Genomic DNA, 17,670 nt, shown 5'->3' on the forward strand with positions numbered 1-17,670 from the left:
AACGGTTACATCGGTGACAACAGTAACAACAGTGACAACAACGACAACAGTGTCAATAGTGACAACTGTGACAACGGTTACAACATTGACAACAGTGACAACAGTGACAATAGTGACAACAGTGACAACTGTGACAACACTGACAACGTTGACAACCGTGACTACACAGACAACGGTGACAATAGTGACAACGGTGACAAGCGTGAGCATCGTGATCTCGGTAAAAACGGTGACAATCGTGACAACGGTGACAACGGTAACACTGGTGAACACGGTATCAACAGTGACAATGGTGACAACAGTGAGAACGGTGACAACGGTGAAAAAACTGAGGAAAGTGACAACAGTGACAACGATGACAATGGTGACAACAGTGACAACGGTGACAACGGTGAGAACGGTGACAACAGTGACAACGGTGAGAACGGTGACAACAGTGACAACAGTGACAATGGTGACAGTGGTGACAACAGCAACAACAGTGAGAAGGGTGACAACAGTGACAACGGTGACAACGGTGAGAACGGTGACAACAGTGACAACGGTGAGAACGGTGACAACAGTGACAACAGTGACAATGGTGACAGTGGTGACAACAGCAACAACAGTGAGAAGGGTGACAACAGTGACAACGGTGACAACAGTGACAACAATGAAAAAGAGTGAGAACGGTGACAAGACTGACAACAGTGACAACAATTAAAACGGTGACAACAGTGACAAAGGTGACAACAGTTACAACGGTGACAACATTGACAAGAGTGAAAAAGAGTGAGAATGGTGACAAGACTGACAACAGTGACAACAATTAAAAGGGTGACAACAGTGACAAAGGTGACAACAGTTACAACGGTGACACAGTGACAACGGTGACAACGGTGACAACAGTGACAAGAGTGACAATGGTGACAACGGTGTCAACAGTGACAATGGTTACAACGCTGACAACAGTGACAACACTGACAACCGTGACAACGGTTACAACAGTGACAACAGTGAGAATGGTGACATTGGTGACAACTGTGACAACGGTGACAACGGTTAGAACATTTACGACGGTGACAATAGTGACAACGGTGACAACGGTGACAACGGTCAGAACAGTGACAACGGTGACAAAAGGGACAATAGTGACAACCATGACAACAGTGACAACGGCTACAACGGTGACAACCCTGACAACAGTGACCACATTGACAATGGTACCAGTGGCTACAACAGTGATAAAAAGTGTGAGAACGGTGACAACACAGACAACAGTAAGAAGGGTTAAAATGGTGACAACAGTGTCAACGGTGACAACAGTTACAACGGTGACAACAGTGACAAAGGTGAAAACAATCACAACAGTGACAATGGTGACAAAGGTGACAACGGTGACACTAGTGACAACACTGACAATGGTAACAACAGTGACAACAGGGAATAGGGTGACAACGGTGAAAACAATGACTACAGTGACAACACTGACAACAGTGACAACGGTGACAACGGTGACAACACTGGCAATGGTGACAACGGTGACAACGGTGACACCGGTGACAATGGTGACAACAGTGACAACTGTGACAACAGTGACAACGGTGACAACAGTGACAACAGCGACAACAGCGAGTAAAGTGACAACAGTGACAATGATGACAACGGTGACAATGGTGTCAACGGTGACAACAGTGACAACAGTGACAACAGTGACCACTGTGACAACAGTGACAACAGTGACAATGGTGACAACCGTGACTACACAGACAACTGTGACAAAAAATAACGGTGACAACCGTGAGAATGGTGATATCGGTGAAAACGGTGACAATCGTGACAAGTGACGAGAGTGACAATGGTGACAATGATGACAACGGTGACATCGGTGACAACGGTGACAACAGTGACAACTGTGACAAGAGTGACGAAAGTAAAAACGGTGACTACAGTGACAACGGTGACAACGGTGACATTAGTGACAATGGTGACAATAGTGACAACAGTGACAATACTGACGACACTGACAACCGTGACAACGGTGACAACAATGACAACAATGACAACGATGACAGCACTGACAACTTCGACAACAGCGAGTAAAGTGACAACAGTGACAACGATGACAACGGTGACAACGGTGACAACAGTGACAATTGTTAAAACGCTGACAACAGTGACAACGGTGAGAACAGTTACAATGGTGACAAAGGTGACAATCGTGAGAATGATGATATCAGTGAAAACGGTGACAATCTTGACAACGGTTTTAATGGTGACAAAAGTGACAACAGTGACAACGGTGACAACGGTGACACCGGTGACAATGGTGACAACAGTGACAACAGTGACAACAGTGACAACGGTGACAACAGTTACAACAGTGACAACAACGACAACAGTGACAACAGTGACAACTGTGACAACGGTGACAACAATGACAATGAAGACAACGGTGACAACGGCGACAACAGCCAGTAAAGTGACAACAGTGACAACGATGGTAACGGTGACAACGGTCACAACGGTGACAACAGTGACAACAGTGACAACAGTGACAACAGTGACAATGGTGAGAACCGTGACTACACAGACAACGGTGACAACGGTGACAACCGTGAGAATGGTGATATCGGTGAAAACGGTGACAATCGTGACAACGGTGACAAAGGTGACAAGAGTGACAATGGTGACAATGATGACAACGGTGACATCGGTGACAACGGTGACAACAGTGACAACACTGATAATGGTGACAGTGGTGACAATGGTGACAACAGTGACAATGGTGACAATAGTGGCAATGGTGACAACGGTGACAACGGTGACAACGGTGACAATAGTGACAACAGTGAGAACGCTGACAACCGTGACAACAGTGACAACAATGACAACAATAACAACGATGACAACACTGACAACTTCAACAACAGCGAGTAAAGTGACAACAGTGACAATGATGACAACGGTCACAACAGTCACAACAGTGACAACGGTTAAAACGGTGACAACAGTGACAACAGTGACAACAGTTACAATGGTGACAACAGTGACAAAGGTGACAATTGTGAGAATGGTGATAGTGGTGAAAACGGTGACAATCTTGACAACGGTGTTAACGGTGACAACAGTGACAACAGTGACAACAGTGACAACGGTGACAACAGTGACAACCATGACAGCGGTGACAACAGTGAGAACAGTGACAACGATGACACTGGTGAGAACGATGACAGCGGTGACAATGGTGACCACCCTGAGAATGGTGATATCGGTGAAAATGGTGACAATCATGACAACGGTGACAACAGTGACAACCATGACAACGGTGACCACAGTTAAAACAGTGACAACGGTGAGAAGAGTTAAAACAGTGACAACGGTGACAACAGTTAAAACAGTGACAACGGTGACAACTGTGGCAACAGTGACAACTGTTACAATGGTGAGAACCATTACAAAGTTGACAATGGTGAAAACCATGACAACGGTGACAACAGTGACAACAGTGACAATGGTGACAACGGTGACAACGGTGATAAAAAGTGTGAGAACGGTGACAACACAGACAACAGTAAGAAGGGTTAAAATGGTGACAACAGTGTCAACGGTGACAACAGTGACAACAGTGACAATGGTGACAACGGTGAAAACACTGACAATGGTGACAACAGTGACAACGGTGACATCGGTGACTACGTTGACAAAACTGACAACAGTTACAACGGTGACAACAGCGAGAAAAGTGACAACAGTGACAACAATGACAACGGTGACAACGGTGACCACGGTGACAACGGTGACAACAGTGTCAACAGTGACAACGGTAACAACAGGGACAACAGTGACAAAGGGTGAGAACGGTAACAAGACTGACAACAGCTGACAAGAATTAAAATGGTGACAACCATGACAATGGTGACAACAGTTACAAAGGTGACAACGGTGACAACAGTGACAATGGTGAGAACGGTGACAACAGTGACAACGGTGAGAACGGTGACAACAGTGACAATGGTGACAGTGGTGACAACAGTAACAACAGTGAGAAGGATGACAACAGTGACAACAGTGACAACGGTGACAACGGTGACAACAGTGACAACAATGAAAAAGAGTGAGAACGGTGACAAGACTGACAACAGTGACAACAATTAAAACGGTGACAACAGTGACAAAGGTGACAACAGTTACAACGGTGACAACAGTGACAACAGTGAAAAAGTGTGAGAACGGTGACAAGACTGACAACAGTGACAACAATTAAAACGGTGACAACAGTGACAAAGGTGACAACAGTTACAACGGTGACACAGTGACAACGGTGACAACGGTGACAACAGTGACAAGAGTGACAATGAAGACAATGGTGTCAACAGTGACAACGGTCACAACGGTCACAACAGTGCCAACGGTGACAAAAGGGACAACAGCGACAACAGCAACAATGGCGACAACAGTGACAAGGGCTACAATGGTGACAACCATGACAACGGTGACAACAGTGACAACAGTGGCGACGGTAAAAATTGCGACAACAGTGAAAAAAAATGACACTGGTGACAACACTGACAACAGTGACAACAGTTAAAACGGTTACAACAGTTACAACGGTGACAATAGTGACAACGGTGACAGAAGTGAAAACGGTGACGAATGTGACAATAGTGACAACACTAACAATGACGACAACGGTGACAAGAGTGGCAACGGAGACAACAGTCACAACAGTGACAATGGTGACAAAAGGGACAACAGTGACAACAGTAACAATGGCGACAACAGTGAAAAAGGTGAAAATGGTGACAACGGTGACAACAGTGACAACAGTGACAACGGTCACAACGGTCACAACAGTGACAACGGTGACAAAAGGGACAACAGTGACAACAGCAACAATGGCGACAACAGTGACAACGGCTACAATGGTGACAACCCTGACAACGGTGACAACAGTGACAACAGTGGCAACGGTAACAATGGCGACAACAGTGAAAAACAATGACACCGGTGACAACAATCACAACAGTGACACCGGTTAAAACGGTGACAACAGTGACAACGGTGACAACAGTTACAATGGTGAAAACAGTGACAAAAGTGAAAACAGTGACAACAGTGACGATGGTGACGACGGTGAAACTAGTGAACACACTGACAACGGTAACAACAGTGACAACAGGGAATAGGGTGACAACGGTGAAAACAATGACTATAGTGACAACACTCACAACAGTGACAATGGTGACAACGGTGACAACACTGGCAATAGTGACAAAGGTGACAACGGTGACAATGGTGACAACAGTGACAACAGTGACAACAGTGAAAACGGTGACAACGGTTACATCGGTGACAACAGTAACAACAGTGACAACAACGACAACAGTGTCAACAGTGACAACTGTGACAACGGTGACAACAATGACAATGATGACAACGGTGACAACAGTGACAACAGCGACAACAGCGAGTAAAGTGACTACAGTGACAAGGATGACAACGGTTACAACAGTGACAACAGTGACAATAGTGACAACAGTGACAACTGTGACAACACTGACAACGGTGACAACCGTGACAACCGTGACTACACAGACAACGGTGACAATAGTGACAACAGTGACAACAGTCACAACAGTGACAATGGTGACAAAAGGGACAACAGTGACAACAGTAATAATGGCGACAACAGTGAAAAAGGTGAAAATGGTGACAACGGTGACAACAGTGACAACAGTGAAAACGGTCACAACGGTGACATTAGTGACAATGGTGACAATAGTGACAACAGTGACAACAGTGACAATACTGACGACACTGACAACCGTGACAACGGTGACAACAATGACAACAGTGACAACAATGACAGCACTGACAACTTCGACAACAGCGAGTAAAGTGACAACAGTGACAACGATGACAACGGTGACAACGGTGACAACAGTGACAACTGTTAAAACGCTGACAACAGTGACAACGGTGAGAACAGTTACAATGGTGACAAAGGTGACAATCGTGAGAATGATGATATCAGTGAAAACGGTGACAATCTTGACAACGGTGTTAATGGTGACAAAAGTGACAACAGTGACAACGGTGACACCGGTGACAATGGTGACAACAGTGACAACAGTGACAACAGTGACAACAGTGACAACAGTGACAATGGTGACAACGGTGTCAACAGTGACCATGGTGACAGCGGTGACAACGGGGACAACAGTGACAACAGTGACGTCGGTGACAATGGTGACAACGGTGACAACAGTGACAAGGGTTACAACGGTGACAACAGTGACAACGGCGACTAAAGTGACAACAGTGACAGCGATGACAACATTGACAATGGTGACAACGGTGATAACAGTGACAATGGTGACAACGGTGACAACGGTGACAACAGTGATAACGGTGACAATGGTGACAACAGTGACAACAGTGAAACCGGTGACAACGGTGACAACAGTTACAACAGTGACTACAACGACAACAGTGACAACAGTGATAACTGTGACAACTGTGACAACGGTGACAACAATGACAATGAAGACAACGGAGACAACAGTGACAACGGCGACAACAGCCATTAAAGTGACAACAGTGACAACGATGGCAACGGTGACAACGGTGAGAACGGTGACAACAGTGACAACAGTGACAACAGTGACAACAGTGACAACAGTGACAATGGTGAGAACCGTGACTACACAGACAACGGTGACAACGGTGACAACCGTGAGAATGGTGATATCGGTGAAAACGGTGACAATCGTGACAACGGTGACAAAGGTGACAAGAGTGACAATGGTGACAATGATGACAACAGTGACATCGGTGACAACGGTGACAACAGTGACAACACTGATAATGGTGACAGTGGTGACAATGGTGACAACAGTGACAATGGTTACAATAGTGGCAATGGTGACAACGGTGACAACGGTGACAACTGTGACAATAGTGACAACACTGACAACACTGACAACACTGACAACACTGACAACCGTGACAACAGTGACAACAATGACAACAATGACAACGATGACAACACTGACAACTTCGACAACAGCGAGTAAAGTGACAACAGTGACAATGATGACAACGGTCACAACGGTCACAACAGTGACAACGGTTAAAACGGTGACAACAGTGACAACAGTGACAACAGTTACAATGGTGACAACAGTGACAAAGGTGACAATCGTGAGAATGGTGATATTGGTGAAAACGGTGACAATCTTGACAACGGTGTTAACGGTGACAACAGTGACAACAGTGACAACGGTGACAACAGTGACAACCATGACAGCGGTGACAACAGTGACAACAGTGACAACGATGACAACGGTGACAACGGTGACAGCGGTGACAATGATGACTACCCTGAGAATGGTGATATCGGTGAAAATGGTGACAATCATGACAACGGTGACAACAGTGACAACCATGACAACGGTGACAACAGTTAAAACAGTGACAACGGTGAGAACAGTTAAAACAGTGACAACGGTGACAACTGTGGCAACAGTGACAACTGTGACAATGGTGAGAACCATTACAAAGTTGACAATGGTGAAAACCATGACAACGGTGACAACACTGACAATGGTGACAACAGTGAGAACGGTGACAACGGTGACTACGGTGACAAAACTGACAACAGTTACAACGGTGACAACAGTGACAACAGCGAGAAAAGTGACAACAGTGACAACGGTGACAACGGTGACAACGGTGACAACAGTGTCAACAGTGACAACGGTAACAACAGGGACAACAGTGACAAAGGGTGAGAACGGTAACAAGACTGACAACAGTGACAAGAATTAAAATGGTGACAACCATGACAATGGTGACAACAGTTACAAAGGTGACAACGGTGACAACGGTGACAACGGTGACAACAGTGACATGAGTGAGAATGGTGGCAACGGTGTCAACAGTGACAATGGTTACATCGGTGACAACAGTGACAATGGTGACAACGGTGTCAACAGTGACCATGGTGACAACGGTGACAACGGGGACAACAGTGACAACAGTGACATCGGTGACAACGGTGACAACAGTGACAAGGGTTACAACGGTGACAACAGTGACAACACTGACAACCGTGACAATGGTGACAACAATGACAATGATGACAACGGTGACGACAGTGACAACAGCGACTAAAGTGACAACAGTGACAGCGATGACAACGGTGACTACGGTGACAACAGTGACAACAGTTACAATGGTGACAACAGTGACAAATGTGACAATCGTGACAATGGTTGCAACGGTGTCAACAGTGACAATGGTTACAACGGTGACAACAGTGACAATGGTGAGAACGGTGTCAACAGTGACCATGGTGACAACGGTGACAACGGGGACAACAGTGACAACAGTGACATCGGTGACAACGGTGACAACGGTGACAACAGTGACAAGGGTTACAACGGTGACAACAGTGACAACGGTGACAACAGTGACAACACTGACAACCGTGACAATGGTGACAACAATGACAATGATGGCAACGGTGATGACAGTGACAACGGCGACTAAAGTGACAACAGTGACAGCGATGACAACATTGACAACGGTGACAACGGTGATAACAGTGACAATGGTGACAACGGTGACAACGGTGTCAACGGTGACAACGGTGACAACGGTGTCAACGGTGACAACGGTGACAACGGTGACAACGGTGACAACAGTGATAACGGTGACAACGGTGACAACAGTGACAACAGTGACAACGGTGACAACGGTGACAACAGTGACAATGGTGATAACGGTGACAACATTAACAACACTGAGAATGGTGACAGCAGTGACAACAGCGACAACGGTGACAATGGTGACAACGGTGACAAAGGTGACAAAGGTGACAACGGTGACAACAGTGACAACGGTAACAAACGGCGACAACAGTGACAAAGAGTAAGAACAGTGACAAGACTGACAACAGTGACAACGGTTAGACAGTGACAACAGTGAGAACGGTGACAACAGTTGCAACCGTGACAACACTGACAGCGGTGGCAACAGTGACAACGGTGACAATGGTGACGTTGCACAACGGTGACACTGGTGACAACACTGACAACGGTGACAACAGTGACAACAGTGACAACGGTGAAAAGGTTAAAACCGTGACAACGGTGACTACAGTGACAATAGTGACAATGGTGACAACATTGGCAACAGTGACAAAGGTGGCATCGGTGAAAATGGTGACAAGTGGACAACGGTGACAGCAGTGACAACAGTGAGAACGGTGACAACAGTGACAACAGTGACAACGGTGAAAACGGTGACAACGGTGACAATGGGGACCATGGTGACAATGGTGACAACGTAACAACAGCGACAACAGTGACAAGAGTGACAACGGTGACATCGGTGACAACAGTGACAATGGTGGCAATGCTGACAACAGTGACAAGGGTGACAACAGTGACAACTGTGAGAACAGTGACAAGAGCGACAACAGTGAAAATGGTGGTAAGAGTGACGACGGTTACAACAGCGACAACAGTGACAAAAGTGACAATTGTCACAACAGTGGCAATGGTGACAACAGCGACAACAGTGACAACAATGACAATGGAGACAACAGCAACAGTTCACAAGTGAAGATGGAAGTCAGTCTCCCTGTATCTGAATGTCTGCTAAAACAAACAATTTGTTTATATCGTGAAACTGCGAAGGAAAAGGAAAACGCCAGGTATTGAGGTTGGAAATATTTTGAATGTATAAGAAAACAATATTATTGGATTCACCCCATGTATGTTGGAGGAAAATGACATTACAGAATGTTGTCATTACCTCCTCAGCTGTTTGCTGCAGTGATCCAATCTTTCCTTCAGTGACATCAAGAGTTCTACCTACCAAACAAAAGTTAGAGTACTTTTTATTTTGGAAGGTAGACAAAACAGTTTGCAACCTGTATATTGTGGAAGCTTGCTTAGAGCTGGGGTTAGAACCAGTGACCCAGTCTCGCTTGGAAGTAGCTGACGCTAATCCAACTGAGCTTAAAAGAAAACACCAGGTGGAGGCTGCATACCATGTACCTCCACCCAAATTGTCAGGAGTACTGACACCTATTTAACTTTGATTAAATTCTACCTATGGAAAGTTTTGATGGGGGAAAGGGTATTAGAGATATAGAGATTACTTCATGGTTGGTGAGTGCGTACGATTTTTATTCACGAGTTGTGAAGAATCGAAAACGAACGAGTGAGCGCAGCGAACGAGTGAGTTTGCGATTCTTCACAACGAGTGAATAAAAATCGTACAAGCGAACCAACCATGAGGTAATTTGTTTATTATATATGTACTGAGATATTACAAAATAATGTTAACAACTATCAATTGCGCGGTGAAATCAACACAAAGACCACAACGAGTTGCGAATGATTTTATTCGAGCAAACTGAACGTACAAAACTTCCTACAACATTAAAGTTATTCGATGACTCTGAAGAAAGTGGAACAAAGTCTACTTTTAAACGATTCTTTAACTTTAAATAACAATGAAAATTTTCAGCTTTAAATATCGCCGTTCAAAACCGTAACTAAGATATAAAATTTGAAAAAGTTGACTGTTTTGTAAATCTAATTATAGTAATGCATGCATTCTAATCAGAGTCAGAGTCCAGTACTTTTAGCCTTTTGTACCTCTTTGGAGAAGACTTTACCTCAACTTCTTGGATTGCCAACTTCGGGGATTGATTGAGGCTGTTAATAGAAATGCTGAATTGACCTCCATGAATAACAGCGCCCGTGAAAAGCGACATCGCTTGTTGGTGATGATCTGCCGCCGAGCGACCCGCCGAGCTAGCTGAAGGATCAGTGGAGCATTCTCCAACTTGAGATGAATTAGTTTTCTCTAAGCTATGCACATTCCCGGACATCAGTTCACTTAAAGTACGAGACATTTTTACTTGCTGTTTTTCAGAAACTACAGAATAATTTGTCACACTTTGAAGATTTTTATGTCCCGACAGTTGAATAATATGTGTCGCTGGGATGTCGTTGTTTGTTAAAGTTTGGATCATTGTTTTGCGACCGCTATGGTTCTTTACATTGGGCCCCAGCCCGGCTTTTTCTGCCATTTTTTTCATTAACGAATTCAGCTTGTTCACGCCAACGGCTGACTTTTTAAACCATGGTTTAGAAGAATCTTGTTTTTTACAGTTATTTACTGCTAGATAAAATGGCGCGTTGTTGTCGTTCATTTCCGACGGTCTTTTCTCCGCGTAGAATTTGTAAACAGTGACGGGATCTCTTTCACTTCCCTGAACCGAAAACATTTTCGGTTTTATTTGCCTGACATCTCTGGGATTTTCTCCGGTTCGAGTCTTAGTTTGTCTCTCAGTATACTCTAAAAATTCCTCGCCATTTGTAGTTTGGCGTAGTTGCACATCGCCCCAACACATGTCTCTGTGTTCCTTACAACCACGGAGACCGAAATAGACTGTGTTGTTGAACCAAACTGTATTCAGTAGAGCCTCAGGAGTTGACTTTCCTAACAATCCTTTGTCATACAGCAGTTTTATGTCGTCTTCTGTGAGGGGAACTGAAGCGTTTGGTTTATCGCCTTTGCCTTTCTTCTTGAGATCTCTTTGTTTTGATTTTAATGCCGTTCGTGCTTTTTCAAACTCGACGTCTCTCATAATGCTGTAGCCGTAATTCTTCTTCTTTAAATACCGTTCAAAACTGGCCATCATAGCACGCAAGGAAGTGGGTTCGTAATCTTCGTTGTTTTCTTTCTTTCTTACTGTTATGATAAATTCGCTGATGAATGAACTCAGTTCGTGTGGGGGAATTTCTTCTACAGGCCTTGACTCATCTTTTAGCCTCAAAAACTCCTTAAGCAAAGCAACATTCTGTTCAGTTTTCTTCCTGGTGTTTTCGTTTTCTTGTCCTTCAATAAATTCCTCTACTGAAGTTATATCTGCAAACCTTGAATTGCTCGAAGAAGACGCCATGGTTTTCCTTTTGCCTAGTGACGCCGTCAGTGAAAGGCGGGAAAATCGATACGAGTTTTGTCACTAGTGAAAACTTTCGTCTGCGGGTTGTGATTGGTCATACGGTATTTTTCACTAGTGAGAAAAATCGTACAACCAATCAGATTGCGTGTACTCTGCAACGCGTCATTTTTATTTGACATATTCATTTTGCAGTAAATCTCAGTACATATATAATAAAGCCTGTTCACTGACCCCATATTTTCTCTTTAGAGAACGTTGAGCACGCGTATGAAAATGGCTCATTGATTTTTGGAAAAAAAAACAACAACAACGTCTGCGTACAAGCTATTATTGGAGAAGGACAACTAAAGCCCATAATTAGCTCTAATATCCACGTGAAAATTCTCCATACTTTTCCTTTAAGAAAAAAAATTTTAGTTGAGAGAAACTGACCTGTAATATACACTGTGGCTCCTGCCTTGGCCAATATCAAGGCAATACCTTTACCAATCCCCCGAGATGCTCCTGTCACAAGGCACACTTTTCCAGACAACGCGGGCAGTTCTGATGTCATTGTGCAACTTGGTGATCTCTTTCATAACAATGGAGGATTAGAATTATTATTATACATTGTACTCACTATCTGTCTTCTCATAAGCTAATAAATGAACTTACAGTTAATATTGGGAATCAGTTCAACCTACAGATTAGTTATAGTTATCTGCTAGCAGATTAGTGACTAATCTGTAGGTTGCACGTGCAATGCATATGTCAAACTGCAACTTACTGGGTTCCATGCGATGCTGTGTTTGTCCTTATTTTCTTCAAAACAATTGTGTAATAAAACTGAATCTTATAAAATTCAGTTTATTTGTGATTTCTGATAATCAAGGTCTTCAGTAAGTGTCATCAGCCTCGGCCTTCGGCTCGGCTGATGACTCTTATTACCTTGACCTTGATTATTATGGATATCACAAAAATCCGACCCAATAATTCTTTAAAATATAGCTTTGCCTGAACGCAGGAGGATGGTATCAACATCTTGAGGTTAGCATTACACATAAAAAAAACCGTACAGAGCAAAGCAGTACTTAACTGGATTGTATTGTTCAGAAAAATTTAATATCGATACTCGTGGTTAAATCTGAGCTCTTGAAATGCTTGTATAAATGAAGTATGGTTATATGTGCTGGGTATACTGGGGATCAAACAAGAAACTGTTTTTTTTTTTCTTATTTGATCCCCATACTCACCACATAGGCATAATTCATTTATACAAGCATTTCAAGAGGTCAGAGCTTTGGCATTTTTCCATTTTAGTGTCTTTAAAATCACTTAAAGACTCTTTCACATGAAAGAAACGTTTTGCCTCAGAAAGAATTAACTCACACCATTTTTGTATCTCAGAAGAACTGTGTTCAGCTAACTTAACCACAGGTACCCTAAGCTGAACTTTGTAATGTTGCAATAACATTGCATAACAGTGAAACTTATAAATACGAAAAAATATTTTGATCTCATGCATATGGCAAAATTATGACATAAGTTAAATTCATTATTATTTTCCAATAAAAGACAATCAACAAAGGACTCAAGATAAGTGATATTTAAAGATTTTTAAAACAATAATTACAATAATAATAATTATTGTTATTATTATTATTATTATTAATTAACTAATTAATAAAAATAGTACGTACGGTTTGACTCTTGATTTTGAAAAACGAAAATCGATCGCTAATAATAAAATTAATAACTATTTACGAGAGTGGTGGCTCAATAAATCAACTGCATGCAAGCACAGAAAAAAAAACAGTAGGCTAAATGGCTTACTTGAAGTTATCCCTAGACTTGAGAAGCGCTTTGTTTTGATGATCGAAAGACGAAAATGACGAGTATCTGGACCTCACTTGAGTCTCTCCAAATTAAAATATACGCTGGAGACGAGCAAACAAAAAAAGCAAACGCTAAGGCGAAGTTCAGTTTACATCAGTTACGATGATCGCCCGGCAAAATGTTTATTTTTCGTGCGTGATCCTCTATACTCTCCGGGGTAGTGTCGGGCAAGACGAAACGACAAGGCCGAAAGGCGGAAACTCTTAAAAAGATTGTACATTTACCATATCTTTATCATTTTCTATCTGTGGATTTTAAACGCTTTTCATGGCTTAAAATTTATCGCATTTTTTTCGAAAACATCTGTCACGATTCATTTATTACGGGCTCCCCAAACTTCTCCCCCGTCCTCCCACCCACCCAGTTTTCCATGTAGTACTCATTACCAGTTTCCTTCAGAGCATGATGTGATGACTGAAACATGAGACGGTGGTCTCGATAAATCTACTTAGTTATAGAACATATTTTTCTTTAGAAGACGCACTTGAGTTTTGCTGGGGCGTTCGCAGAAGAACACAAAACTGTACCATAGTTGACCAGGACAAACATAAAATCAAACAAATTTAGGGACTGTGCAATAATTATCAGGAGGGGGGGGGGGGGGCTGAAAAACGAGAGTTATATAGCAAAAACTTAGACAAAAAACAAAACAAAAAAAATTAGTTCAGCCCCCCGCCCCTCTGTTATGTTAAAAATAACGTCGCCCCCCCCCCCCCCTCCCACCACACTGGTAAACTCAAAACTGGACTGAGCTGCCATCCCAGCTTTAATAATGACAAACGTTATTATGTAACATCTAGTATCGAGATGGATGTTGATCGCTTGATTGAAGATTTAGACAAAGCATTTGCTAAGTACCGGGGTGCTTATCACATTGGCTCAAAATCTAAAATTTCTGAAGCCAGAAAAAGAAAGGAGCAGAGAAAAAAATCAAAGAACAGGAGATTGAACGCTTCAAATAACAGACGAAAAAGAGCTTGCATTATATTTAGATCCTTGGGAGGAGAGCCTGTTGAACTTTGTTATGAGCCACATATATATGGAATTCAGCAAATCGATTCAGTCGATGAAGAAAAATTACTTTTATTCACATCAAAAACCGACAAAGCTTGTCTACGAGATCTGTTTGATTCCCATTGTTTTATGGGGGAAGCTGAAAAATAAGTTCATGATTTTTGCTTTACATTAATTAGAAGACGGGTTAAAATTGATCAGTTGTGAATTTGCTTTTCATTTTGATGGAATATTTTCAATAATCTTTTAACAGCTGTTCGTATTGATATTTGTTACAGTCTATCATGATGCCTGTATTGAGAATCTTTTATCGCGTTTAATTTTATTTACATTTCGAATAAAACTTAAGGCCCCCCGTCCGTCAAATGAGTTATTTTACTTTGAACCCCCCCTATCTTGGCAGCAATTTTATGTAATGCCCCCCCCTCCTGATAATTATTCCACAGTCCCTTACATTGGGAACACCGGTCCATGACTACCGGATTTGATATGTAACGTGATTTACATCATTTTTAGTATGGAATTTCTTTGGCCGAGACACAGACGTATGTCCCTAGCTGTATTCGCAGGCTAATCAGCGTTGTGCTCATAATAACCCAGCTGTGCTAGCTGGGATCCCCACATGGTGATGACAATTTGATCTTAGCTAACCTGGCTGGAGATTTTCATGTAACTGGCATCAGTCAATTCCAGCTGTGCCCAGCACCCCCCCCCCCCCCCCCCCCGGGCAGATCCCGGGCATTAGCATTCTTTTTTTGGCCTTGGATGGCAAATTCACTGAGGTGGGCACTCGCGCTGTCAAATCTCCCGAGGTTGGGACGAAAAAAGAGGGCAAATGCCCCATCCTCCGTCGGCCCACTTCTGCAGGTATTACTGACTAAAACTAATTTTGCTGTTAAAAGTATTTACAAAACACTTGATTCTATAGATTTATAAACAACAATTCAAGTTTTCCATTCATATCCCCGCCCGGTTGGCCATGTCAGCGCGGGTTCAAATCCTGCCCGGACCAATCAGGGTCTTTAAAGAACTAGTAAGATCATGCTGACAGTACGAGATCTTGTTCAGCTAAGATAATTGCATCATTGGACGATGACGTTGAGCTATCAGGGGCACCCAACGACTGTTCACTGTTCACCGTACGATTTTCTGAAGTTTATTCACATTTAATTTTGCTACCTGGGTTAGGCTGTTTTTTGTTAATTTCGAAAAGAATCAAGTTCCCCTAGGATGACAGAACAGATACAAATTTTCTACCACCGTTTTGAATGCATTTCTAAATATCTAAAAGTACTCTGGATAGCCTAAAAAGTGTTTTCAATGTGTTTAGGAGGAAACAGTCTTTGGGTGCTCCTGTGTTCTGTTGGTACGCGGTCTAGAAAAGTCGGAATTGACTTCCTTTCGTTGCTCTTTATCCAATCAATCAATCAGTCAATCAAAAAGCTTTATTAATGGTATCACTTCATTAAAAATGCTCTTTCAGTGAGCCGTTTACATAACAAGATTTAAGAGAAAACTACGCAGCTAAAAAAGACACAAAAGCCAGTTAAGGTTATCAAAAAACTAAAAGAAACTATTCTACCGTTAAATACATATAGACTAACTTCAACTAAGTACTATCGCAGTTCCAGACAAAGTCAGAGCGGACTTGAAAGAGCTTCTCATCTTGAGTTCGTTACCAAGGCCATTCCACATGACAAACAGCCCCCTTTTGCTAAACGCTCTATTAGAGAGAGGCGAGGTGTGACGTCAGTTACCATGGCAGCACTATTTCTGGATGAAAACAAAACCCACGACGACGGCGACAACAAGGAGAACGGCAAGAAAGTAATCGGTTTTTATTAACAAAACAACAACTTTGCACGTGCAACACGCTATTTTGTACATTTCTTTGCCGTCGTTGCACCACTGCGACATAAAACGTCCTAATTTCACACGCTCACTTTATGGATAAGGTGAACACAACACAGACGTTGTCTTTTTCTTTTTCTCAACTTAGCTACAGTCCTTTCGGATTCAACCCGAGAAAATTTTGCTAACACTTGCCAAATTAAATGAAATTGGATAAGATCGATGAAGTTTGAAGCAGTGCAAATTCACTTTTTAAGTGCCGTTTTCGGTTTGTTGTCATCTAAAAATTTTGCTACCATGGCGATGTGACGTAACGACTTCTCTTCTCTGTTATCGCCACATGAATTAAAGGGAATTCAAGACAGTTTTGGATTCTGGATTCCACGCCGTGGATTCTGGATTCCAGGTACTCAATATCAGATTCTTTGTCAGTGGAACTTGGATGCCAGATTCCAATCGTTAGATTAGAGGGATACCGGATCCCTTGAGCTGTATTCTGGATTTCAAAGCCCAAGATCCGGATTCCACTAGCAGGAATTTCCCTGATTTCGGATTCTACAAGCCGTATTTCCTTACATGGGGCGACTATCAGGGAGTTTAAGATGTCACTACGGACGTCACAAAAACAATAGCTTTTAGGTTAGGAAAACAACAACTTAGCACGTGTATCACACTTTTTTGTACATGTCTTTGCCGTCACTCCACGACTACGACCTGAATGGCCCAATTTCACGCTATATCGAAAACGTGAACATACGACGACGAATTTCTCTTTCTCTTTTTAAACCTGAATATCTTTCTTGGCAATTCAGCTCCAGGAAAATTCGCCTACATTAGACAGAGTGAGCGAGTTGGGATATCGCGCTAAACTTTTTAAGTGAAGTTTTCGCCGCCTTCGCTGTCGTGGTAGAGACCTTAAGATCCGAGGACGGCGACGGCAGCGAAAACGTCGCTGAAAA

The 17,670-nt window shown here is 42.8% G+C and overlaps 2 protein-coding genes across 3 annotated transcripts in view; both read right to left on the reverse strand.

Moving 5' to 3' along the window:
* LOC140928171 (dehydrogenase/reductase SDR family member 1-like) overlaps positions 1-17,670 on the reverse strand; it is a 95,068-nt gene that overhangs the window by 62,537 nt on the left and 14,861 nt on the right. The window contains exon 1 of one of the 2 annotated variants that reach the window (XM_073377882.1): positions 12,404-12,532. The exons of the other annotated variant lie outside the window; for it this stretch is intronic. Coding sequence (XP_073233983.1) covers positions 12,404-12,524 — 121 coding nt within the window. The 5' untranslated portion in view covers positions 12,525-12,532. Of the gene's footprint in view, positions 1-12,403; positions 12,533-17,670 lie in introns of those variants that run through there. 2 annotated transcript variants of the gene reach the window in all.
* LOC140926792 (uncharacterized protein KIAA1958-like) lies at positions 10,150-12,192 on the reverse strand. Its single transcript, XM_073376483.1, has one exon. The coding sequence runs from the start codon at positions 11,966-11,968 to the stop codon at positions 10,616-10,618; it is 1,353 nt and encodes a 450-aa protein (XP_073232584.1). The 5' UTR covers positions 11,969-12,192; the 3' UTR covers positions 10,150-10,615.

The sequence above is a fragment of the Porites lutea genome, chromosome 2, assembly GCF_958299795.1.
Source record: "Porites lutea chromosome 2, jaPorLute2.1, whole genome shotgun sequence".
NCBI lineage: Eukaryota > Metazoa > Cnidaria > Anthozoa > Scleractinia > Poritidae > Porites > Porites lutea.